The 25,768-nt window shown below is 36.1% G+C and overlaps 3 protein-coding genes across 4 annotated transcripts; 1 reads left to right on the top strand and 2 right to left on the bottom strand.

The window, feature by feature from the left end:
* Positions 1-4,207: 4,207 nt before the first annotated feature.
* Positions 4,208-4,852, top strand: LOC148914375 (uncharacterized). The gene has a single exon (XM_089043691.1). It carries the CDS (start codon positions 4,208-4,210, stop codon positions 4,850-4,852), a length of 645 nt encoding a protein of 214 aa, XP_088899817.1.
* Positions 4,853-10,386: 5,534 nt separating this feature from the next.
* On the bottom strand, positions 10,387-11,483 carry LOC103322510 (uncharacterized). The gene is made up of 2 exons (XM_008224436.2): positions 11,054-11,483; positions 10,387-10,844 (listed from the first exon to the last, which is right to left on the bottom strand). The coding sequence occupies exons 1-2, from the start codon at positions 11,282-11,284 to the stop codon at positions 10,536-10,538; spliced, it is 540 nt and encodes a 179-aa protein (XP_008222658.1). The 5' UTR covers positions 11,285-11,483; the 3' UTR covers positions 10,387-10,535.
* A 2,066-nt stretch (positions 11,484-13,549) lies between these two features.
* On the bottom strand, positions 13,550-19,466 carry LOC103322509 (Got1/Sft2-like vescicle transport protein family). 2 transcript variants are annotated; one of them, XM_008224434.3, is made up of 7 exons: positions 19,327-19,466; positions 19,146-19,220; positions 18,963-19,054; positions 18,793-18,873; positions 17,193-17,290; positions 15,550-15,624; positions 13,550-13,923 (listed from the first exon to the last, which is right to left on the bottom strand). In XM_008224434.3, coding segments are annotated over exons 2-7 (375 nt in total). In that variant the 5' UTR covers positions 19,174-19,220; positions 19,327-19,466; the 3' UTR covers positions 13,550-13,922. The 2 variants fall into 2 exon arrangements, 1 of the variants encoding a protein (XP_008222656.1); XR_016123077.1 differs by having other exon boundaries at positions 13,859-13,923; positions 17,233-17,290.
* Positions 19,467-25,768: the final 6,302 nt, after the last annotated feature.

Here is a 25,768-nt window from a genome sequence, read left to right as displayed (position 1 = left end):
ATTTCTGCAGTAGGGGTTGGGGTTGATCACAAAAAAATCCAGTGCATTGAATCATGGCCAAAACCAACAACAGTCAAGGGGCTACAAGGCTTTTCTCTGTTTGGTAGGTTATGACCGCAAGCTTGTGAAGGGATTCGATCTTATTTCCAAGCCCTTGATTAATATGCTGCGAACAGATGGGTTTGAGTGGATACCACTTGCAGAACAAGCTTTTCTAAATCTCAAGAAGGCATCGACAGCAACCCCGTTCTTGAACTGCCAGATTTCGACAAGGATTTTGTCATTGAATGTGATGCTTCTGATGGTGGAATTGGATCTATTCTTTCACAGGATTGTCATCCCATTGCGTACCTCAGCAAGACTTTATTCGACAAGCACAAGACCTTGTTTGTCTATGACAAAGATATGATGGCACTTGTATATGTCGTTGAGCATTGGCACCCTTATCTCTTGGGTTGGAAGTAGGGGTGGGCATCTCATCCGAATTATCCGTGTACCGACCTACCGTACCGACGGTTTGGTTTGGTTTGGTTAAATAATTATTTTTTAATTTTAATTATTCCGATCTGATCCATATTGAAACATTTGGTTTGGTTAACGGTTAACAATATCCCTAATCCAATGGAAACTCGTACCGATCCGATATTTATAATTATTTTATTATTTAAATACTAATATATGTATATGTTTATTAGTGGCTAGATATTAAGTTATTATAGACTGCGAAACACTGAAACACTACCTACATTAACCCTAACATTAACTTTCCATCTTTTCGTTTATCCAACCGCCCCTAACCCCCAAACATCTTAACTTTCTCTTCTCTCTGTTAGCTTAGCTGCCAACCATCGCTCTCATCTCTCTGAGCAGGTATGTTGACTCATCATTTTGTAAGACGCCTCATTTCACACTAATTTCGGCAGCAACATAAGAAAAAATCTGATCGTTTAAATTTTTTGATCACAGGGTGTTTTGCACTGATTTCGGTGGCAACCATTCACAGGATATTTTGCATAAGAACTCTTATCATTTCACACTGATTTCTACAGCAACCATCGCTCTCTTATCTTCTGCAATCTCTCCACAAGGTATTTTGCTTTTTAAATTTTTTTTTTCTTAGCCCAGCAGAAAAAAAAAATTTGAGAAAACGAAAAGGAGATGAGAAGTTGCTGAGGACCTGTAACTTTTCGTCTTTCTTTTTTGGTACAGAACTGGCAAATACAGCACAATTAAAGATATATGAATTGGAATAGATGTTGACTCTTCAAATGTGCACACGGAATCTTAGTATTTAAATATTGCAAGAAATGAATCATTTAGCTTTAATATTTAGTTTCAATTGCAGAGAGCTATATGTAATATCACTCAAGTCTTTTTGTTTAATTTAATTGATTTGTGTTTCAATTGCAAAAACCTTCATTTCATCTACTAGTCCTATGTCAAACGCAAGTTCAACTCCTACACCAACCTCTGCACAAACTGTGGATATTTCAAGAAATGCCAATCTCCCACTTCCACCACTGAATAACTTAAAAAGAAAAGTTGCAGCTCGGTCTAATGTGTGGGAACATTTTGATAAGTTAAAGAAGGAAGAAGGTACAAATGATGATGAACCTAGGTGCATATGTAAGTATTGTAAGCAAGATTATGGATGTGACTCCCGTAATGGTACTTCTTCCTTATGGTATCATTTAAAGACTAAATGTAGGACATCTGCACTTAGAGATGTCAAAAGTCAAAAACTCTTATAGTTTGTCAAGGAGGATAAGGGTAGTATAGTGAGTTGGTCCTTTAGTAAGGAGAGATCTAGACTTGCATGTGCCCAGATGATTATTCGTGATGAGCTTCCATTTAGCCATGTAGAGAATGTGGGGTTTAGAGATTTAATGCAAGAAGTCCAACCAAAGTTTGATCCCCATCTCATAGGACAATTGCTAGAGATGTGTGGAATCTTTTGCAATTAGAGAAGGGTAAACTCAAGAGTATGTTAAGTCACCCATCACGTAAAGTGTCTATTGCCACTGACACATGGACATCTCTTCAAAAGATAAATTATATGGTTGTCACGGCTCACTTTATTGATGTTGATTGGCACTTGCACAAGAGGATTATAAGGTTTTGTGTCATTCCAAACCATAAGGGTGAAATTATTGGAAAGCTTTTGGATTATTGCTTGAATGATTGAGGTATAGAAAAAGTGTTTACTATTATTGTTGATAATGCTACTCCTAATGATAAAATGATAAGTTATATGAAGGGTAGGTTGACCAAGAGCAAGACACTTATGTTTGGTGATGATTGTTTGCATGTGCGATGTTATGCACATATTCTGAATTTAATTGTGTTTGAAGGGATGAAAGAATTGGATAACTCCATTATGGCTATTACTAATTCAGTGAGGTACATCCACTCTTCACCCGCAAGGTTGGAGAGTTGGAGAAGATGTGTTGCTTTTGAGAAACTTGATATCAAAGGGCTTGTGCCCTTAGATGTGTGTACAAGATGAAATTCCACCTATTTATTGTTGGAAGGGGCATTGAAGTATCAAAAAGCTTTTGAAAGGATGTTAAAAGATGATGGAGATCCACACTTTGTGGGTTATTTTATGGACGATGATGTTGAGAAGAAGAAAAAAAGAGTAGGGCCTCATACCTCAAATGATTGGGATTGTGCTAGAGTCTTGATCAAGTTCTTAAAGTTGTACTACGAAGCCGCTTTGAAATTTAGTGGGTCAAAGGTAATGACTTCTCACCAAGCTTTCCATCAAATGTGTGCTATTTTTTTTCAATTGCAAAAGTGTTGTAGCAGTGAGGATTCTCTCATGAAAAGCATAGCAACATCAATGAAAAGAAAGTTTGACAAGTATTAGGGGAAGGTTGAGGACATTAACAAATTGTTGCTTATTGCAATTGTTCTTGATCCACAATACAAAATGGAGTATCTCTTATTTAGACTTTCCGATATAGAATCCAATCCCTCCAAGGTTAATGAGTTACACAAAGGAGTCAAGGAATTTTTAATCCACATGTATAATGTGTATAAAGTAGCTGACAAAGAATGCCCAAAGTTATAATAGTAGCAATTTGGAGAGAATTGGGGATACGATTATGGTAAATGATGAAGATGATGTTGAAGCAGAAAGATTGTCTAAATTTATGAAGTTGAGACAAGTGATGGATGTTGTTGAGATAAGAAATGAAGTGGATAAGTATTTGTTAGAGCCACCTGAAAATCTTAGAAATCCCAACTTTGACTTGTTGGCTTGGTGGCAAGAAAATAGTCCAAGGTTTCCAGTTATATCCCAAATGGCTAAGGATGTATTTCGCATTCCAATATCTACCGCGGCTTCAGAATCTGCCTTTAGTTTGGGTGGTAGAATTGTAGATCCTTTTTGTGCTTCTTTGACTCCAAGAATGGTGGAGGCCTTGGTTTGCACAAGTGATTGGTTGAAAGCCGAGGAGTTCTCCTTGTACAAGGATCCCACTAAGGAGGAACTTGTGTTCTATGATGCTTTGGAGAAAACTGAGACTAGTAAGTAATTTTAATTTTTTATATTTCTTTTGGTTTTCAATTGCATTCATATGACATATGTTTATTTTCTCACTTTCATAATTTGTTTAATGATGTAGAGGTATATTCTAGTTCTCAAATGAAAGAAAAAGTGGTTGCCAGTCCATCTTGAGTACATATTCAATGATATAGTGATTAATAACCTTCCTTTATCTCAAATAACATGCCCATGTACTTGATATTTATTCTTAACTTTGTTTCTCTTTGGCTCCAGTACACAAATCAGCCTCTATGCTGCAATTTTTGGTTCTTTGAAACGTTTAAACTAATTTCTTATTGTTTTGTAACGTTATTTGCTATTTTATTATGTAGTTTTAATGTTCGTTTGTAACTTTAAAACTAAGTTATTTGATTTTGTATTTCACGAGGATAATTTGGTGTATTTGTTCAAGAACTTATGTCATGTGAAATTATTATAAATTGTATTTTTATTAGTATATTTTTATTACGGTACTACCGGCCTACCGATCCGTTCCGAACCGAATGTTAAGTTAATCGATCCGAAGTCTACCGAAGTTTTTGGTTTGGTTAACGGAAGAGAAATGTTCTACCGAAGTCTTTGGTTTAGTTCACGGAAGAGCACTCTACCATTCCAAACCGATCCTTGCCTAGGCCTAGTTGGAAGTTTAAAATTTTGATGGATCACCAGACCATCAAGTATTTCTTGGAACAGCAAATCACTACCCCTACTCAGGACAAATGGCTACTTAAACTACTAGGTTACAACTATGAAATTGCATACCGCGTGGGTGTGAATAATGCTGGACCTGATAGTTTCTCAAGAAAACATGAGTTACTGGCTTTAATGGGGTTAACTACTCCTATTTTTGACTATATCCCTCAAATTGCAAAGGCATGTCTCCAAGATCCTCCTACCCAGCAGCTCATTCAAACAGTACATACCAATCCAAATTCTCTTCCGAACTACACTTGGACTCATGACAAGCTATATTATAAGCACCGATGGTTTGTGCCTTGTACTGCTACTTGGAGGGACAAGATCTTGGCAGAATTCCACAACACACCAACTGTAGGGCATTCCGGCTATTTGTGCACGTATAAACGCATCATGCGTACTTTTCTTTGGTCGGAGCTCAAAGCCAAGGTCAAGAGATTCGCCGTTGCTGCAATACTTGTGAACGCAACAAGTATGAATCAATTCACCCACCCAGTTATTACAGCCCCTACTGATTCCCAAAACCATATGGCAAGATGTCGCCATGAACTTCGTGGAAGGATTACCTTCAAGCCATGGGAAGAACTGCATTTTGGTTATGGTTGATCGATTGTCGAAATATGGCCATTTTGTAGCCCTCAAATACCTTTACACAGCCGCTCAGGTGGCTCAACTCTTTATCAAGGAGATTTTTCATCTTCACGGTCTATTTTTCATCTTCACGTTCTACCTCGCACCATAGTGAGTGACCTTGATCCTACATTCCTGAGCCAGTTTTGGATAGCCTTCTTTCACTCACAGGGGACCAAGCTTTGCCACAACTCTGCATATCATCCCCAGTCCGATGGTGACAAGCTCATATTTATATATATTTTACATCAAATTCACTTGTCTTTACTTAGTTAGTTCCTTATATTTTTGAGCTATTTGCTTTGTTTTTGTGTTTTGTAGGATCTGTCAAGCAAAGAAAAGAAACATAGCACAAGTGGGATTTTAAGTCACAAATTCGTCAAAACTGCCTGTGCAGATGAGCTGACTTTGGAAGCAAGTTGCGAACAGCTCAGAATGAATTAGAGAACGTGCCATATATGCTTGGAAAGCTCTCTGGAGCATTTCGTGGATTGTTGACATGTTCATAATTTCACATGATTTTATATCCTTTTTACTTAGTTTTGTGAATTAATTTGGACTAAAGATGCTGAGTTTAGTTATTTCCTGTTTTTCAGCTTATGAGCTACATAATGAATAAATTCACCAAATATTCATCGTAATAGAGTTCGACATGATTCCAATTGGAGATGGGAGACAGCATCTTGAAGTTTATCCATGAATATTTTCATAATTTTTGATGACTGCTAAGGTGCCCATTTTTAATTAGACAATTCAGCATAAATCAATTCCTGGAGAATACTAAGTCAGCAGGGGTATTTTGGCCACAACTCACTCATACGACATCGGATGATATATGTCTGAAAAGAAGACATACAAAGCTTTCCAAAGAGTGGTCGTAAGCAATTTTTGGAGGTCAGAAAGGTGTCCAAATCACATTCTCAATGAGGATCACGTGCAGTTTCCTGGAGGTTTTAGGAAACTTAGTTTTAATTACCTTTTCTAGTTAGGAACTGTCTTGGAAATCAAGTCTTTGTGTAAGGCCACTTGTTTAGGCCCATTCTAACTAGGTTTTAGGTTCTTTTAAGGGGGAGGTCATGGGGGCTCAAGATATACACCAGAAATTTTAGACTTCAACCGTGGAGCAAGGAAGAGCCACCATGCCTCTAAACTCTAAGGGGTTTTCTTATCTCTTTCTCTATGTTTTATTTTTGCTTTGTTACCATGATTATGAGTAACTAATTTTCTTTTACTAAGACACAATGTAACCCTTTTCTAATGATTCAAAGTTTAGTTATGTCATGCTATTAGATTTTCCAAGTTGTTGGAATTTAATCACTGTGCTTATTTTCTGAACTAATGATCTTGATGCTTAGTGTGGGAACCAATTAAATCAAAACCCTAGGTCAAATAATTCCTTCCATTTGGGGATTATTTGACCTAATTGGGAATTACTCAACCTATTTGGGAGTTACTCAATTTAATTGGGGGTTACCCAATTAAATTGATAAAACCTAATTAAATTGAGATTTGATTTGATTCCTACCACAATTAGGGATTTGACTTACCCTAATAAATCAAATCCCTAATTAATCAAATCAATGCCAAATCGGCGAGGAATAATTCCTTACCAACTACAGAATTATTCCTCTGAAACCCTAGCCTCCGAGACCACTATAAAAAGATGGCCACACATAAGGGTGAAGGTGCATTTAAATTCCTACTGAAACTCTGCAGAAATCATTTCTCCAAAACCCTAGCCAGCATATTCTTTCTCTCTCTGACACACGGCTTCGGCCACCCGGTTTTCCCTGAAATACCCTACCTAACTTAGGCATCGGAGGGCATTTGGCCAACACCCCCCGGGTGTGGTCCTTTTACTCCGATCTCTTTTGCAGGGAGAAAGAGAAGCGGAGAAGACGAAGGAATCTTTGACGAATATTCTAGTGGGACGAAATTTGCTCCCACACTTAGCTACCATCTAGGTTTTTTGTTAAGTAATTTGATGCATGTTAGGGTATACGCCATGCCTAATATGAGTTTTGCTTCTTGTGATTAAATTCATGAATGTGCCTAAGGTAAACGCCATACTCTTGGGGGTTTGTGTGATTGTGTGAAGTTCTCATTGAACCTAAGGTCTTTTTATATGTTTATATTTATGCCTCATGCCAAGGATAAATTGCATGTAAGAAGAAGTGGTTAATTGCTGTGAAAAGAGTTAGTCATAATTTTGGAGAACTAATCATCAACATAACTTGGGAATTTTGATAGTATGCATGCTAAGGTTTGGATAAGAGGAATTGTGGTGAAATTGTTTTCTTGGTAAGCTTCTTTAAAATCTTTCACAAACTTATTTAGTTCACGTTTTTCTTCGTTATCTTGTCTTTTAATTTTCTTGTTTTCAACGTTCTTTTAAAGAAATTCTTTCAAACCCAACTTTCCAAACTCCTCTATTAAGTTTTAGTTGAGTCATTAGTTTTAAGTTTATTAATTAGGGTGTCTTGAGTAATTTAGGATTTAAATTAGTTTATAATTCACAACAACTTGAGAATTTATTCAGTCTTTGTGGGAACGACCTTGTACTTGCCTTGGCTATATTGCATTAACTTTGTGCGCTTGCAAGTTTATTTCTTGAATTTAACTATCTAATTTTCAGGTAGTAAAATTATACATCAATTGTTCATATCATTTTTCTAGAAGCAGTAATGGCTGTTTTAACACTGAAAGGTTCACAAGAGGCTGAGCAGTTTGTAACTACAATGAAAGCAATAAACCTAACAGCCAAAACGGATGCAGCCAAGAACAAGCCCGCGGAAACCTATTCAAATATCTAAGGAAATGGAATTAAAGATGGGGATTAGATGGGAGTAATTGGCTTAAAGACCACCCAAAGAGTTACAATTGTTTTACCATTTTCTCTCACTTATTGTCATCAATAAATAGCTATTAGTGGGGGAAGTTTGTGGAGAGAGCGATCTTTGGAGAAAGAAACAGAGAGGCAAGGCAGGAACGTTGGAGGAAGGAGGAAATCTTGGCATTCTCTTCTTTCGGTTTTACCTTCCCAAACTCATGTCTTTCTTTTGGTTTAATTTAAGAATAATGTGTAACTAAATTTTTAGTAGTTAGGGGCTGTTCTGAAGCCCCTGATATGATTGCAAATGTGTTATGGCATTTCATTTCAATTTCTTTCATGAAAGGATGAAAATTGATTCACTACTTGTCTCGTTGATGAATTCTTTATGTGTTTTCTACAGATGCGTACTTAGTAAGCATATTTAGGATTCTAATGCTATGAATATGTGCATGCCTGCCCTTGTTGAATGAGGACCTACATATGTTCTAGAGTAGTATTTGTTAATTGCGATTAACATGTGAATCAATTTCTAGGATAAGTAAGACAACGCCAGTACTTACGATGCCTTGTGATGACTCGAACTCTTTTCGTTCTTAATGATTTCTACTTGTTAAATCTTTGAACACGCCATTCTAGATTGCATGCTAGGGACTAAGTTAAGTTGAAAACGTCATTCTCTTAACATACTAAATAAGAAAGAGTAATAGGTTGAGTTCTAACATTGAGCCAACTTGAGCATCTTCATCTGGAAATAAAAGGAATCTGATTGAAACATAACATGTTTGCCTGACTATTTGGTGGTCGATAGCACTTCCCCTAACTCATTTTCTTAATTATGAAATATAATCTGTTCTTATAATTCAAAATATGTTGTCCTGTTGTTGTCCGATCTAATTTATATAGCAAATCAACTCTAAAAATCCCAAAAATTTGTGTGAGTGTAGCTCTGGATAATATTTTTTTTTTTTCAGTGGCTGATCAGTAGGGACAGCAGCCCAGTTTTCATGACATTTCAAGTGGTTAGATAAGACAATCTTCTGTGGGAAAGACCCTTATTTTTATATGCTACAATTGACAAATCTTAGTGTTAATAAGGAAAATCAATAGAATATTTGTGTGCTACTTTGTGGTGTGCTTTTAATCCTATCAGATGGCCAAACTAAGGTCTTGAACCGTACCTTTGGGCATTATTTGCCTTGTTTTGCAGGGGATAAACCCACTAGCTGGTCCACATGGCTCCCATGAGCCGAATGGTGGTATAATACTACCTACCATTCTGCCATTCAAATGACCCCTCATGAAGCCGTCTATGGGAAACCACCTCCAACTATTCAGTCTTATATTCTCGGCACTTCCGCAGTTGACTCCGTGGATACTACACTCTAGGACAGGGAGACCATTCTTCGTCAACTTCGTCTCAACCTACAAGTAGATCAAGAACGGATAAAACATTTTGCCAATAGGCACCGTACTGAAAGGGAGTTTCAGCCTAGCGACTGGGTTTTTCTCTGCTCACAGTCGTATCGTCAGGCAACCATCCATAATCCCCAACATCCCAAACTGTCACCCAGATATTATGGTCCATTTCAGGTGCTTTCTCGGGTGGATTCGGTATCTTACAAATTACAGCTGCCTGGCAACTCCAAACTCCATAATGTGTTCCATGTCTGTTTGCTCAAAAAGAAGGTAGGTGCCCATGTCACTTCATCTCCCACACTACCTCCTCTATCCGCTGGGGTAGTTGCCTGGGTGCCAACCAAGGTGTTGAACAGTGGAATTTTGCAGCACCAGAACAAACCGGTTACTCTCTGGCTCATTCAATGGGAGAGCCTTCCTGAAGAGGAAGCAACCTGGGAAGATGCTTTAGTTCTCCAGCAGCATTTCCCCTTTTTTCAACCTTAAGGTCATAGCTGTACTTAAGTGGGTGGGAATGTTAAGGCTTGGGCCTCATACTCTTTACAGCCCACTTACTATCGCCTTATTATTGCCTTAGTATCACCTAGCTAATTTCACCGAATAACAACTTTGTCCTTTCCGCATTTGTAAGAGTTTTGTTAGAACCTTTGCTAAATTATAGCCAACTAGCCATGATCAGGAATTGTATAAACTCTCTTTCTCTTTTACTTGAGAGGTATGAATGAAATTAATTGAATTTCCTTTTCTCATTTTCTTTGTTTTTCTGCAAGTTTTCCTTTTCCAGATCTAAGGTTCTACCATTTTTTGCTTCGTTTCTTATTGAATTATTTCACCGCTTACCTTTAAAAAAAAATGCGGTGGCCATTCTTCTTCTCCCATGTAATTTTAATTCCTCCTAATCTAGGGTTTAACAAATTGCTCATCAGTTTTCGATTTCAATTATTCCCCTTCATCTTCCATTAGTCCTTCAATAATTTATTTTTAAAAAATAAAATAGTAAGTCATGTACCAAGCATGTAACTTTTCAAACGGAATAGTGGATGAATTTGAAAAAGTTGACGGTAAGAGCTAAATTGACTATTTATATAAGTTCATGTACTAAATTGACTGAAAAGTTAGTTCAGGGAGTTAAGTTCGATTAGGGTCATAGTTCAAGGGTAAAATCATTGATAACCCTTTCCTTAATTAAGTGCAGCTTAAACTAAAACCCATAATGTTCTACCTCCCAAACTAAGACTAGGATCAACCAAAAAAAACAAAATTACACAACATCTTTGCATGCGTAGATTATAATTTATAATTAACCAGTCTCTGAATACAACATTAATGAAAACCAAACATATGCATGAGCATAACTCGAGAGGTTGATTTTATAGCTTCTAGTGCCTTTATGGCAGCTCAATTTTGTATTTAAGATGAATTATAATTTGGTTGGATGGAAGTTGGAAGTGAGTGGACATATTTGCAGTTGGGGCAAGAAGGAGAAGACTTGGAGAGAATGACAAGGAGATGGCAATTGAAACAAGCCAAAGCCACCATGTTACTTTGTTGCTCCTCATTCTTGGCCTCTTCGATTGTCTTAAGGCTTGGGCTGGATCGCTGATCAGAACTTGAACCTGAGATGGTTGAGATGTTCAGCTCAAGGTTCACTGCCTGGTCCATAGGCCAGTTCCAACTCTTCCTTGAGGTCTTTCTGTTTAGGTAGTACATTTTTCCTGACTGACAATTGATTATAATTTTTAAGACAACTAATATTTCATAAAATTTGTATGTACTTAATCGAAAACATAAGAATATCATAACTGAACATATCATCGAGTAATTATAGAATGGTACGATCACGTAGTATAACTTGTTCATATGTTATAAATTATAATATAAATAATATATATATAGAGAGAGAAAGAGAGAGAGAGAGAGAGAGAGACCTCAAGATCAAGACACTGCTCCCAATCTAATGGTAGGGGGTCTTTAAGTTGAAGATCAACACTTGTTTGGAAAGATGCTTCAGTCTTCAAGAGTTGGTGATCCTGGAAAAGCTTCCTCTTCCTAGAAGTGTTGCTTTCAGCTGATTCCAATGGATTATTAGAACCACTAATGCTTTTCTTAAACACCAGCTGTGCCTGTGTTGGAGCTAAAGAGAGCTCTGGAAGTTCCATACTTAGCTTGGATTCTTCTTTTCTTTGAGCTATCCTTCAGGAAGTGAGGTGATAGAAAAGCTAAATAATAAAAAGAAAAAGAGAAGAAGAAGAGAAACCAAATTGAGGAAACTTTGAATGCAAAAGAGAAAGTATGGTGTAGGTAGGGCATCCAAAATTATCCTCTTAACTTTTTGGACTGCAGAGGTCATGCATAGGGTGCTTGTCTACTTAAGAGTGTTCTTAAATTGGCTTACATTAATAGGAGGAGGGCAGGCCAGGCATTTAAGATGGCAAGTAGATATCACTTTAATGCCTCAAAATCCAACTCTCCCTGGCAGCATTTAAGACCAGTCTAGACATATACCACCTCACTATCCAACTCTAAGCTAATATTTTCGTTTTTTCTTGCCTGCTAAACTCTTGGCCAGCTTTAATTTAACCCATTCATGTCCTTTAATAAACAAAAGGGCGTCAAATCCTCTTTCAATTGGGTATGCAAACAATTCTCGAGAGGTTAATTGTAGCAACAGTCTTTGGACTAACATACTTGAAAAGAAAGTTTAGAATTATAGGATTCAATAAATGAAACTAAGAACTAAAGTGAAACCCGGATAATAGTTCAAAAGTTATTTCTACACTTAACCCAAAAGTTTCTTTTTCATTTTTTGAATCTTCTCCAAAAACTATTTTCATTTTTCATGAGAAGCCTAGTTATTTTGAAGTTCTCTAAAATTAAATTGTACAATTTTGTACAATGTAACTTGGCTAAAACGATTTGATAGTTTGACCCATGTACAATTCTGTACAATGTAACTTGGGTAAAGCGACTTGAATGTTTGACCAACAAACTATCGCCTATTATGGATGGTGCGTGAACTGAACAATGGCATACTTACGTGTGTAAGACGCTAATAGTCTGACACGCAACCATTGCATGGCGTGACCTTGCACCATGTCAAGACGGTAAACGAGACAGGGCGTGGTCGGCTTTCGAATAAGCCAAGAATTTTGGCCCTGTGACAGTGTCGACGAAGCAAGCAATAATATACTTATGGATGCTTTCACCTTCTGCTTAAACCCAACATAAAAAATGGAAGAATTACGTACGGTCGTTGGGTGCAAAGGTGAAGGGGGCGAGGACAAGGGAGATCAATTTTGTTAGGGTAAACTGCCAAATACCTCTTTGAACTATCACACTAGTTGAAATCTACACTATGAATTGATTTTTCAGCCAATTTAGTATTTATACTAAATTTTATCGCCAATTTACCCCCACCGTTAGTTTTTAGCAATTTCTATTCAAATCTCTGTTAAAAAAGTCACATGCCAAGCACATGATTCACTATTAAATTGAAAATTAATTTTTTAACCTCTCTCTTATTCTCTCTCTCTCTGTCTCTCTACACAATTCCAATAAAAGCTACTGGAGACCAGCAAAAATTATAATTTTTTTCTCTGCTTCACCAAAGAGCTCGAATGAGAGAATAATCTGGGGGGGAGGGGATTTTGAATTACAAACCCAAATCACCAAGATCTTGTGACCATGGCCTAAATTACAAACCCAAATCCCAAATTTCTCATTCTAGGTTTCAATCAATTTTCATAATTTTCTTCAATCTTGATTCTTGAAGTGCAAATCTCACTTTTTACAACAAAAAACAAAGCTCTGAAATTGGTCCTCTGCCTGAAAGAAACTAAAAAAATAAACCTTTTTTTTCACTTAATTAAGTTAGATCTGATCCCTGGCTAAAGATCTCAAAAAAAGGCCAAGCCTTTTGGTTCGTTGTTTAATCTTTGCTTCTCCACTCTGTCGTTCCTCTCTATGAAGGCAACATTGTTGCTTGTAAAGAAATATGCGAGACCTCTTTCTCTCTTTACCCCTCCCCGGCCCCAATCTCCTTTATCCCCGTCATTTGGGAAGTTCTCGGCCACCCGACTCAATGGAGTTGTGCTTCTCTTTTTGGGGCTCGCGATTGGCTACTTGGCGTTTAGTTGTGAGGACGATGACGTGGCCAGCGACGGAATACATGGACTGAATGAGAGATTTTTCAGTGGTTGTCTCGGTTTGGTATTGTTGGGGTAGGGTAGGCTGAGGCCTAGGAGGAAGAAACGAGGAGAGGGGAGAGAAAAGAAGAGACAAGGGGATAGAGAGAGGGTTCACAGAGGGTTCGCAGAGTAATCTGGGTTGCAGGGAATGGTGTTTTTAACAGAAATTTAGATGGAAATTGCCAAAAACTAACGGTGGGGGATAAATTGGCAATAAAATTTAGTATGAGTGTTAAATTGACTGAAAAATTAATTCATAGTGTAGATTTCAACTAGCATGATAGTTAGGGGGGTAATTGGCATTTTACCCATTTTGTTATAGAAAATTTAATATACAAACAATAAAATGAACAGAAAAATTTTCTTGGTTAGGCCTCAAAGGTAGTGTGGATCATATAGGAAGCCAATTTGTAGTCTCTCTTTCTCTTTTTGGCTAGTCTGATGCTGAAATCTCCGACACATAAGAAGCCAATTGGTACATCTCCTTCAGCTTCTGATAGAATCACGAAGCCATATGATACCACAAAAATGAGACATGAGATATTTCAAAAGCAGACACCAGGTATCAATGGGGTGCTCAACCGAAGCCCGTCCTGAAGGAGATCAAGAATCTGCAAGTCATACGAAAAGAATATATTTAAGTTCATGGCCATTCCAAACAAAATATAAATTATTTCTTTTTCTATGGACTTTGCAAAAAGGAACCGTGGCAATATTTGTTAAAATTGGTAACTGCTGCAATCTAGGGCATGAACCTCACACATCCAGCATATATGCTGCAAACCATAAACATTTCTTACTTATTTCCATGGGTTTCTTTCTCAAGAGGTCCCAAACAGTGGTGTTTTTCATCAATAGGTCTGAACTTTCTCACATTTTTAGCTAGCGCTGATAAAATTTCCAAAGCCGAGTGATCGGCCTGGCCAGCCAATCTGCCTGTATCTTTCTTTTTCAATTGTTTTTCGTCAACTTTTTTAATGCCCTAAATCCTAATGTGCCTACTAAATCCTAACTCAGTAAGAATGCATCAATGTCACTCAATTAAATAGCTTCCATTTCATTTTCAGATTCCATTTTGGGGCTTAGGGTTTAGGATTTAGTCTTACGATTTAAGAAAGCCCGAACTCCTCCAGACCTAAACCTGTATATCTTATACAGACCTAAACCCCGATAACTCCCTAAGAAACTATAATTTATAAAATTCAAAAAATCATTCATTTCCTAAAAGAATTAAAATTCTTAAAAGTCGTAAAAAGTCATGAATCAGCTGCTCAGCCTCACATGGTTCAGCGCTTGGGACAGCCAACTAAAGGTCAGTTTTGTCCAAATTTATGAATCAACAGGGATTTTTTGGAACCTGTCATTAATTTACTGTATTTTAAGTAAAAAGTAAATCTTAAAATATATTAAAAAGTAAATCTTCCGAAAACAATATATTCCCTTAGAAAACAGATACCATAGCTTTTGTAACAAGTAAACATTGAGGACTTACATCCTCTACCCATTTGCAACTATACCAGACTATACCTGATTATTAATCTTGTCCATCCAAAAACTGTGCAGAGAGATTTCATTTTAACAATCATGGCTGCCAAATTTGTTCATCATAAACAGTACATGTGATGTGACTAGTGAGAATAGACTGAATAGTCAGGTACAGTTTGGTATGGTTTCGAGGGGTAGAGGATCCTGATCCAAACTTTTTAACCTTTACAATCATCTCATCTATAAATTCTTAAAAGTAGTTCTTTAAAGCTTTCACAAATTAGTGAAATTAGGAAGCAACAGCATTGGGACCAATAAATTATGTATACACCCTACTCTACCTGCTGCTTTCTTTCATACCAATTCCGATATTAATTTTACCACAAAACGTTTTCTACAACAACACAAAGAGTAGCATATTTTACTGTAAACATCTTTCAAAAAAGTTGTGGCATGTGTTTAGTGTGCACGTGTATTCTTTACGATAAAAAAAGGTGGCAGACATGACTGTTAAATTGGAATCTCTCTGCATAACAACAAGAAAAATGGAAAAGAAACAAAAAATTCAGAGAACGATAAATTTGTGAGTAAACTAAGTCTCAGCTGTCCTGTCACCAAGTGAAGTTAAATTCAATTACTTTAAACTAACAATTGAACTATGGGTTCGATGTCAGCAGACCATCCTGTGAAAATCAAACGGCTTTGAAGCATAGAACATCTTAAACAATAAAACAACATAAAGTTCAACTCACCAGAAAAGAAACCTTATGATCCATCCCAACATTGGAACTTCATAGAGGAACGCCTTCACAGATGGCCAAAAACGACTACAAGAAAACAAGAAAAAGTCAATGCAACAAAACTGACAGAAAAAAATAAAGGGATGTAGTCAACTCAAATTTCTGTATATACTTGCAGAGTTCAGTGTTAAAGTGGTTGACTACTGTCAACTTCACATATGTTTAATGACTTGCAGAATACATGGAGTTGAGCAAGACACCTCTACACAACTATAATATGGACTATGGAGTATGAGAAAGTCAGACAAATTTCGTGTATAGATTTATAGGGATTTTTCTGGTGGAAGTAAGGTCTATATGGTTCATAAAACACATCATGTATTCATGTGACTAAATTCCATATTCAAAATTAGTAATCACTGCATAATTTAGTATATATGGAAAACCAAAAATCCAAAAAAAACAATAATACAAACAAACAAATACACATTTGTTGTTAAAAAAATTAAATACCAATTAGGAAAAACAAGCACATAGCTTCCAGAAGGGATATAATATTTCTCAGTAAAAATGTCTTCGAACTCTATACTCCATTTGACTGTACCAGTATTCCCAAATTGCATAGCTTATGATACATTGATGCTTTGATTTCCAGAATAAAATCTTCCTTACATTCTCCATAATAAACAAGATATAGGGGGAAAACAACCACTTAAAACTGAGTTCCATTATACAAATGCCTTGTATATTTGTTTACACTGAGATTGGTTGAAACGCTTCTAACCTAAGATATACAAACTGAACACGCAAGCAGGACAGGAAAAATTACAGCACCAACTATCCGTGCAAACTAGAAGCTCAACCTCTAACATAATCTTAAGTTAACACCTTTGTCAACAACTTATTATTAGGTTTGGGAATAAGTTGTTATGACGCTACAGTTAATGAAGATCTCCTAACTACTTAAATGCATAAATCAAAGTTGACTTATCTCCAAACAACTCCATCATGGCATATTCAAATTTCAGCAAGTTAGTTGTTTGGGCCAAAAACAATTCTTACTGAACATCATTGTGCCACTCTGTCACACGGAATTTATGGGTCTGTACACTGTAATAGCAGAATGAAAAGTTATAGTGTTATTATTTTCATTTCTTCATTCCAAAAAATCCCCACCTGTACATATGATTATTCTGGAACCCATTAAAACTTGAAAGGAATCCCCCCCCAAAAAAAAAAAAAATCACTGTGACAATGCAAATCAAAGATATGGACTTGTATTTCTGTGTGTACAAGCCTATGAGTAAGTGAGAGAGAGAAGGTCTGAAAGGTCGACCTCCAACGGTTGAGAACCTTTTAAGTCTGTACTTATAACCCCACCTCCAAAATCTACAACTCTATCCTTTAATAAACTCCTAATAATCACATGATTATTTGACTAGCTCTGGCTATCTAGAGTTGACCAAAAAAAAAAGCTCTGGCTATCTAAAAATTTTTGCTACTACAAGATTCCTATAAAGTCTTTCAAACTCACTTCGGAACACCTAGATTTAGAAGTGAACTAACTTCAATCCACACCCACGACAATCTAAATTGACTACAGATTGAAACTATATTATTCAGTGCAGCGCACAATGTTGAGAGCAGAAACTAACCCAAACAGAACAAGACAACCATATATTTCCAAGATTATACCAACTATTGGCCACCGAACAAAAAGGAAAAATAGACCAAGAAGAAAAGATGCAGAACCCTGCAGAAGAAAAAGAAAATCAACATTAGATCTATCTCATACCAGATAACTTAAATTTATACAACACAAAATGTAGATATCCTGGTTCTTTCATATTAAAAAATGGATAACCAGTTATTATTCAAAGCCTATCAATGCCTTAGTTTGAAAATACTTTTCAACAAATCTTATAAACAGATGAAAGGATAAATATTCAGACAAACTGAATTGTCACAACTCAATTCACCTGACAGAAGGGTATGTTGGACAGTCAAACATGACACTGAGAACTGACAAACTGCAGCACAATGAATTTTTAACATACCACAAGTGAAGAAGGTATCTCAAGAATATTAGACACCACAAGTTGTGATCCATGCTCAGGTAGATCCACTGGTATCAAGTTCTAAATCCCTCATTTAGAATTGGCCTTAGCTACCTTATATTTAGGCATTAGCTCGATAGGTTGTTGTCTGTATATTTTAGAATATGTTTTGAGGTTGTTTGCTTTTGAAAACATGTCAAATCAAAATTTCTGCAAAATATGTTTCTGTAGAATTTTAACTGGTCAAGGTACCTATTCAACTGGTTGAGATTTTCTCAACGATATTTTATGGTACTTGAAAATTTCAATTTCTGACAGAATCGCAAGGGCCGATTGATCGACCATTAGGAGGCCAGTCAATCAGCCCTGTTTTTTTCTATGAATTCCTTGTTTTGTTTTACCAGAATTGTCCAGAGAGTTGGCCTGTCAATTTCTCCTTTTGGACTGGATTACATTTTAAAGTCTTTTTTGGTTACAACTTTCCACACCTCCCTTATTTGATTTTCTGAATGCATGTCTAGGGATTAGGAAACTAGGGTTTCTTACAAATATATGTTTTTAGAAATCTGTAAAAGCTTTTGCAACCTTGAGCCTCTTTGTGTTTCTTAGACTTTACTTTGAGGTTCCATTTTCTATGTTGTGCCTTTCATTAATTTCAGTTGTGAGTGCGCACGTTCATGCTCTAGAAAGGGGTCGCTGGTGTCTTGGGGTAGGGTTTAGTGGGGTTTAGGATACCTAGGGACAGTAAGCCCCCAAAAACGGAATCTACAAATGAAATGGAAAGCAAACTAATTGAGTGACATTGTAGTTCTTACTCAGATACATTGGTGGGTTAAGTATGGTTTAGGAAGTTTAGGGGTTTAGAAGTTAAGATATTCCCACTAAGTTACAATTTTGTTTGTGTCATTGTTTGTCACTAGGTTGTGGACCGCCAGCTAAATGCAAAAAAAGAGCGTAGGCTAAAACTAAGTTCTTTTTTGTACCTATTGCGAAAGAGAACGCCCAACAAAGAATTTACTGTTGATTTTTGCATCAGTAAAGAAAAACCATGGATCCTTCACTGGTGCTGATACTCTAGTATCATCCTTGTGCTTTCATACTAGCATAACCACACTACTAAACTAAACCAGTTACGGAAAAAATAGAACATAAAAATAAACATCCTAACAAATGGTTCAGTCTAACGGAAGCCAAGTACCTTTATGTTTGCTTTGCTAGTGATGAGATTCCATGTCGAACGGAAGCCAAGTAAAAGGGCCACTCCAGTCAACCAAAATATCTGTGTTGGAGATACAAAATAAAAGAAAATGAAACGCCGGTCCTATACATAAAGTCAAAGAAAGATTACAAATTAAGGAAAACTCTTACATTCCCTAGAGCAAGCAAACCTCTGTCAAAGAAAAGCAGTACACCGAGAAATGTGAAAAATAGACCAAACCCAAGGAGACCCAACCCAATCTCTGCAAAGTTAGAGCAAAAACGTTATGAGCCACATATCATTTCTTTGATGCATAATGTGAAATAACAAAAACAAACAAAAGCGCTGCTTACTTTTTTGTTCGGTTAATTCATAAGCCATCTTAGCAATTCTAATTCCAATTGATGGTAACGAGCGAAAAGCAGAAACTGCAATATGTGGAGAATATCAAACCCAATGAAATGCTCAGTTGGAATAACTACAAAATTAAAAGAAACCCAAATGGAAATGAGAGAGAGAGAGAGAGAGAGAGACCTGTAGAAGGGCATCAGCAACGGTGATTTGGAGAGGAAAGCTCAATGCTTTGTTTTTTTCCTCACCAATGCAAAGCTTAAAAGTTTGCTAAAGAGTGGTTTTGACTCTTTTTTTTATTCCGGGTACCTTTATACCCACTTACCCAATTTTAAGAACCACCCAGAACCAACCTGTCAGTGTTAGCCCACTTGTGTGAATGATGATGATCTAGCTAGTCCACCCCAAACTGAGTGATGTGATTCAGTTCAATCCAAATTAATCGGTTTTCGGTAGGGTGGGCATCAATCTGGCAGAATTGATTAAATTGGCTGATCCAAATTGTAATTACCGGTTTGGATTAGTTTTGATTAAGAAAAAGTTAAACGATTAACCGGACTGTATATAGTTTAGTTTAATATGGTTTTGAGGTTTTATACACCGACCTAAACCAAACGGGACCATTTATGTATATATTTATTTGTTTATATTTTATTTTACATGTGTAATACTTTAATTAGGTAATAACTATATATGGATATTTGAATTGAGCTACATTAGTTATTGAGATTTGAGGTTTTATGACATGTTGAGCTTTAGAATGGTTTCGTACTCTAGAAAATGATTCAAGTATGGAGCAAGTTGTGAAATTGTTGATTGTAATTAGGTTAACAATGTTGAAAAAAATACAAAAAGAAGGAAAACTGGGCTTAGGCTCAAATTGAACGAAACCGTCTTAAAATTGGTTTGGTTTGGTTCAGTTTCTTCGTGACTTTTGTCAAAACTGAATCGAACCAAATTGTTATATTGTAATTGGTTCCTTTGCGATTTTGAAGTGAAACCAATCTAATCCAGATCGTGTCACACCTAGTTTTTGGTGACTTTCATAAATTGGATTGAATTTCTAATTTCAAACTCCAACATTTTAGGTGGAATGACATATTTTCTCATCAAAATACAATCTAGTTGGCTTACCGGTCTAACAACTCCACCCAAAGTTCTCTTTACTTAATTTAGGACGTGTATCCAATCCATACTTATAAAGACTTTTTTTAAGTGAGTGATTTTCATAAAGTTGACAAATTCTTAAATCTTTTACCCTCCTTTTGGATGAGGGAAAAAAAATCTAAATTTAGTTAAAAGTTAGGAATTTAAGATGAGAAATTGACAATTCCCTTGTTTGACAACTTAAGCGTGAAATTTGTAAAAGGACGCGCAGAAAAAATCATGGAAATTGGGGCATCAGATTTCCGAGTTTACTTTCCACCAAAATAGGCGTCATTTCACAATTTCCATAGTGCAGGAATTCATATTTTCAAGTGTTCCAAAACTTACAATAAAACTTAGGAAAAGCAGCACCAAACTTATGAAAAAGCAGTGCCAAAAGTTATGATAACACTCCTCTATAAAATTTGCCTTCTCCCAAATCTAAAAGTTGCAAACCAGATAAGGAAGGAGAGAGTTCTTCTTGAGTTATACGTCTTTCTGCATTAAATCTGAAGGTTGGTCTTCAAGCCTTTCTCTCCTTTAATTTACGTTTTTTTTTCTATTTTAGGGTTACCATGCTTTCTGAATGGCTAGCACAATTGGGTGTTTCTGACTAAATTTATGAATATATAATAGTATCCACAATGGGCTCCTAAACCACCTCCTTAGACAAGTTTTAGGAAGGAATTGGAAAAATACAACTCCAACCACGCTCCTTATCCACCTCCTAAAATAGGAGACCTCTAGGAGCTCCTAAATCTCAGGAGAGAGAAATGACTCCTAGTGGCTCCCTATAATTTAGTGTTACTTTGTTTTATGCATATTTTAAACTTTTAATTAATGCTAACTATTTTGTTATATTATTTTGTATAGAGATGGACCGATTATATTGAATTAAAAATAATTATAGTATTTATGACTCCCTAAACTAAGGAGTATGATTGGAGTTCAAATTTTATAGAGAGCTCCTAAAATAGCTTTTGTGTGTTTTTAGCTAAATTTGAACTAAAAAATAAGGAGCATGATTGTAGATACTCTTACGAATGAGTTTTGTGATCTTTGCGGCACCATAGTTGGATTTTGGGAAGTTTTAACAAAATTACTCTATGCGTATGAATATTGGCGTGTGGTATGTGTTTTTATGCAACTCTGTATTTGTTTTTTTAGCTTTATTGCTTTGTGTTTATTGACGTTTTTGTCTTCTTTGTTTGCTATATGGAATATGGCTTTGCCTAAAAAGAACTCAAAGCATGTGCTTGGCTCATAGAAAATGACAAAACAATTTTAGATGTTGAAGACACTCCCAATTGAGAGAGAGAGAAAAAAGAGTATGTTGATTATGTTTATTGCACGTGGGGAATGATTAGATTTGCTAATATACTCTGTTCTTTTTAGTCCGATAATATGCTCTATTTTTATTTTTTTTCAATAAGTTGACTTATATAGTTCATCAAACAATATGTTATTTTCTACTTTAAGGAATACCTTTTATGTTGGCTATCAATTGTTTTTTTTTTCTTTTGATACAAATGTCAATTATGAGTTAGAAATCAATTTTTTGAAATATTTGATTTCTGTCATATACAATTTACCTGAGCTATCCAAACAATAAAATTTATAGTTTCTATCATTTACAAAATTCTACATATATAAATCAAAACACTGAAATTTTCAATTGCCATAAATTGAAATGATGGAAATCTAAATTTTTTCATTTTAGAATTCTATGTAATTTGCAATTCCTTCATCCAAACGAAGGGTCATAGAGTTGATGAAAGTCACAAGTAAATTAGCAAGAATTTTGCTATTAATAATTAGCCTTAAAAGTATGCAAAAGTCATTCATTTAAATACTATTTAAAAGTCATTAACTTTTTGGATACCACCAAACTTTTAAATACTTTTAACTACTTTTAGTCACAATTGAACACCACTGAACTTTTAAATACTATTTGAAAGTCACAGTTGAAAACCTCTAAACATTTTAAGAGCACTTCCACCAGTTAGCCCCTTGCCATGGCAAGGAGTCCTAAGCGGGTACTATTCACGTGAATAGTGCCTGCCTAGAAAAAAATTGTGTTTTCAGCAATGCAAGGCTTGCCATGGCAAATACTATTCATTTTTTTGTTTTTTTCACAACTTTGTTTACTTAAACAATTAATTTGGATAATATTTTCGGATAAGATTTTTGGGTTCCTATGTGTCAATACTATTCATATCGGATCAGATTTTCGGTTTCAAATTTCAGATAAATTTCAAATTTCAGATACATTTCAAAATTCAAATTCCAGATAAATTTCAAATTTCAAATTTCATGTGAATTTCAAATTTCAGATAAGATTTTCACCCTCTAAAATTGCGCCACGTGTCATCTCTATCTGCCTAAATTTTTCTATAAATGCAGAGGCTTAGCTCATACCTCTCACACCATATCTTCTCTACATCTTCATTTCTCATATTTTAGATTTCATTCTCTATTCTCAATGTCAGACGACATGGTAAGAGGTTTTAGAGAGGCAAGAGCGAGAAAGGCGAGCAAGAATGCGTAGAAGAGCTGCAAGCAAAAGGCGCAGAGAGAACTAGATGAGCAACTTGGTGTGGCCATTGCTTTGCTGGAGGAAGAAAACCAGAGCCGCCGTGGTTCACGAGAAGGTCGGGCACCGAATGTGGACAGACATAGACATTCTCGGGGTAAGAATCTTATGGAAGATTATTTTATCCCACAATCTCTGTACTCTGATGTTCATTTTCGAGCAAGATATAGAATGCAACCCCATCTTTTCAATAAAGTCATGCATGATATTTGCAATTATGATGACTACTTTGTTCAAAAGAAAAATTGTGCTGGAGATTTGGGCTGCTTCAGAGCAAAAGCTCACGACTATAATCTGAATGTTGGCGTATGAGTCATCTGCTGATCAGGTGGATGAGATTGCCCGGATGGGAAGTCCACTATTTTGGAGAGCTTAGTGCGATTTTGTGATCAGATGGAAAATCATGTACACGGGACTACCTCCAGACCTCGCCAGGACATGCAACGGCTTCTACAAAAAGCGAATCTCGTGGATTTCTGGAATGATTGGTAGCATTGACTGCATGCACTGGCAATGGAAAAATTGTCCATCTGCTTGGCAAGGGGATTATGGGAATCGGAAAGGGCAAAAAGCATCATCCTCGAAGCAGTTGCTGGTTTTGATACATGGGTTTGGCACGCCTTCTTTGGAGTTGCCGGCTCTCAAAATGATTTGAACGTCCTGGGTCAATCCCCGGTGTTCAATGATGTTTTGAGAGGTGAAGGCCCAACTATTACATATCAAATTAATAATACCGTCTACCAGAACGGGTATTATCTAGCTGATGGTATCTACCCGAGATGGACAACATTTGTGAAAACAATTCCACATCCCCGATCCCACAAGGAAAATTTTTTTGCTGCCTATCAAGAGGGGTACAGAAAAGATGTGGAGAGATGCTTTGGTATCCTTCAAGCCCGATGGGCAATTATCAGGGGAGCGGCACGTCTATTTGATGAGGAGGTGCTTAGGAGTATAATGATGACTTGTATCATCCTCCACAATATGATTGTGGAAGATGAGTATGATTACGATGCTGCTGAAAATGAGTATGAACCAGATCCAATGAACACCGCCTTAACACGAATTTATGAAAAACCTATGGGGCCAAATGGAGAACCAGATTGCAACATGATCCATTAGTTAGAGACGATAGTTTCATGCATCGGATGATTGAGCGCTACACGGAGATGCAATCGTCATATATTCATGAACACCGTCAAATGGACTTGATGGAGCATTTGTGGGCGGTGAAAGGCAATGAAGGACAATAAAGTAAAGTGAAGATGTGTTTTTAATGTATTATGTTTATGTTGTATTTTTAGTTATGCTTTGTTGTTTTTTTATGCTTTAGTTGTGGTTTGTTTATTTGTTATGCTTTGATTGTGGTTTGTTTATTTTTTATGCTTTGGTTGTGGGTTGCTTTTTATGTATGGAATGTTTTGAATAAAAAGGAATGTTGTTGAATATTTTCTTCATTCACTAAAAGAAAATGAATACAACTCATAAAATAAAATACATGAATTACAACTACTTTTTTAAACAAAACAAAAAATACAATGAAATGAAAGGCAAGCAAACTAACTTAATGGTACAATGAAATGAAAGGCAAAGCAAACTAACTTAATGGTTTTGATCATTTAACCAATCCGTGTTGCTAGGTCCATCGTCACGAAAAATTCTTCGTCTCATAACATCCCTTCGTTCTAACTTCCAATATTGTTTTGTTTCGGGGGACATATGGGTTGTATCCATAGCCATGGTTTCCCGATCATTTTTTTCAATCTTTCCTTGGCGTACATACTCCCTTTCTTTTGCATATTCTACTTCCATTGCTCTATCGTGCTCTTGTTGTTTCATATCCATTTCAATTCTCATGGCTTGCATCTTTGAAAAGCTCCTCCAAATATTTAGATGTATTCTTGGTAGAATTACTCACTCTCTTCGCCTTCGCCGCCTTCCTCCCAATAGGCCTCGGCTCTTTTTCGATAGGTGAGTCTTGACTCATCGGGGAATCCATAGGTGAATCCGATGTCGGTGTCTCATGGAGTGGCATCTCGTTCAACACTATCGTTGGACCCGTTAGAATAATTTGGAATCTCTTACAATTCTTCACCACCTCCCAACATAGGCTATGGTTGAAACTTTTTTTCCCTTGCCCAGTAGCACCAAAAAACATTTGTGCTTGCATAATCTATATATAAAAAATTAAAAATAAAAAATAAAATGTAAGGCAATAAACTTTATAAAATATTGGCAATGCAACAAGTATAACAAAAAATTAATGGAAACACAAGAAACTTTAAAACATATTGGCAATGCAACAAGTATAACAAAAAAATAATGGAAACACAAGAAACTTTAAAAAATATTGGCAATGCAACAAGTATAAAAATAAAAATAAAAAAAGGAAATACAAGAAACTAAAAAAAATATTAGCAATGCAACAAGTATTAAAAAAATTAATGGAAACGCAAGAAACTTTAACCATTTATTAGAAATGCAAAACAAAATATAAATATTGCAAGAAACATTCATATTAATATTGGAAATACAAGAAATATTAACATAATATATAAATTGCAAGAAACATTTAAATAAAATATAATATGACATAGAAATTAATAAAGAAAAAAATTACAAATAATTTACCTCACTGCTAAGGTTTTGCCGCTTCTATGGTTGTTCATCGCTTTTGTCAAGGCATCTCTCCACTTTCCCAACTCTTTATTAAGAATTTTCCACCTACTAGATAATGCTTGATCCGTACGGGTCGAACCAATTACCCTTTCACAAAATTCTGATGAATTTTTTTCCACATATGACAGAATTTGATCTCATTGCCCGTTACGGGACAATGACTAACTTGGAGCCAAGCCTCACACAAGCTAATATCTTCCGTCATGC

Source organism: Prunus mume, unplaced genomic scaffold (assembly GCF_029339155.1).
Source record: "Prunus mume cultivar Tortuosa unplaced genomic scaffold, ASM2933915v1 scaffold17, whole genome shotgun sequence".
Classification (NCBI taxonomy): Eukaryota; Viridiplantae; Streptophyta; class Magnoliopsida; order Rosales; family Rosaceae; genus Prunus; species Prunus mume.
The sequence above is the reverse complement of the archived record's forward strand: the minus strand, read 5'-3'. Positions and strand labels throughout refer to the sequence as shown.

Bases quoted from the DNA above. Each gene is read 5' to 3' on its own strand.
- LOC103322510 (XM_008224436.2), bottom strand. From the start codon at position 11,284: ATGGAACTTCCAGAGCTCTCTTTAGCTCCAACACAGGCACAGCTGGTG. The intron at 10,845-11,053 runs GTCTCTCTCTCT...ATCAATTGTCAG, and splicing joins AGCAGTGTCTTGATCTTGAG to TCAGGAAAAATGTACTACCT.
- LOC148914375 (XM_089043691.1), top strand. From the start codon at position 4,208: ATGGATCACCAGACCATCAAGTATTTCTTGGAACAGCAAATCACTACC.
- LOC103322509 (XM_008224434.3), bottom strand. From the start codon at position 19,173: ATGGCTTATGAATTAACCGAACAAAAAA. The intron at 18,874-18,962 runs GTAAGAGTTTTC...TCTCCAACACAG, and splicing joins GTTTGCTTGCTCTAGGGAAT to ATATTTTGGTTGACTGGAGT. The intron at 15,625-17,192 runs GTTAGTTTCTGC...GTTTTCTTGTAG, and splicing joins GGTTGTCTTGTTCTGTTTGG to TCGTTTTTGGCCATCTGTGA.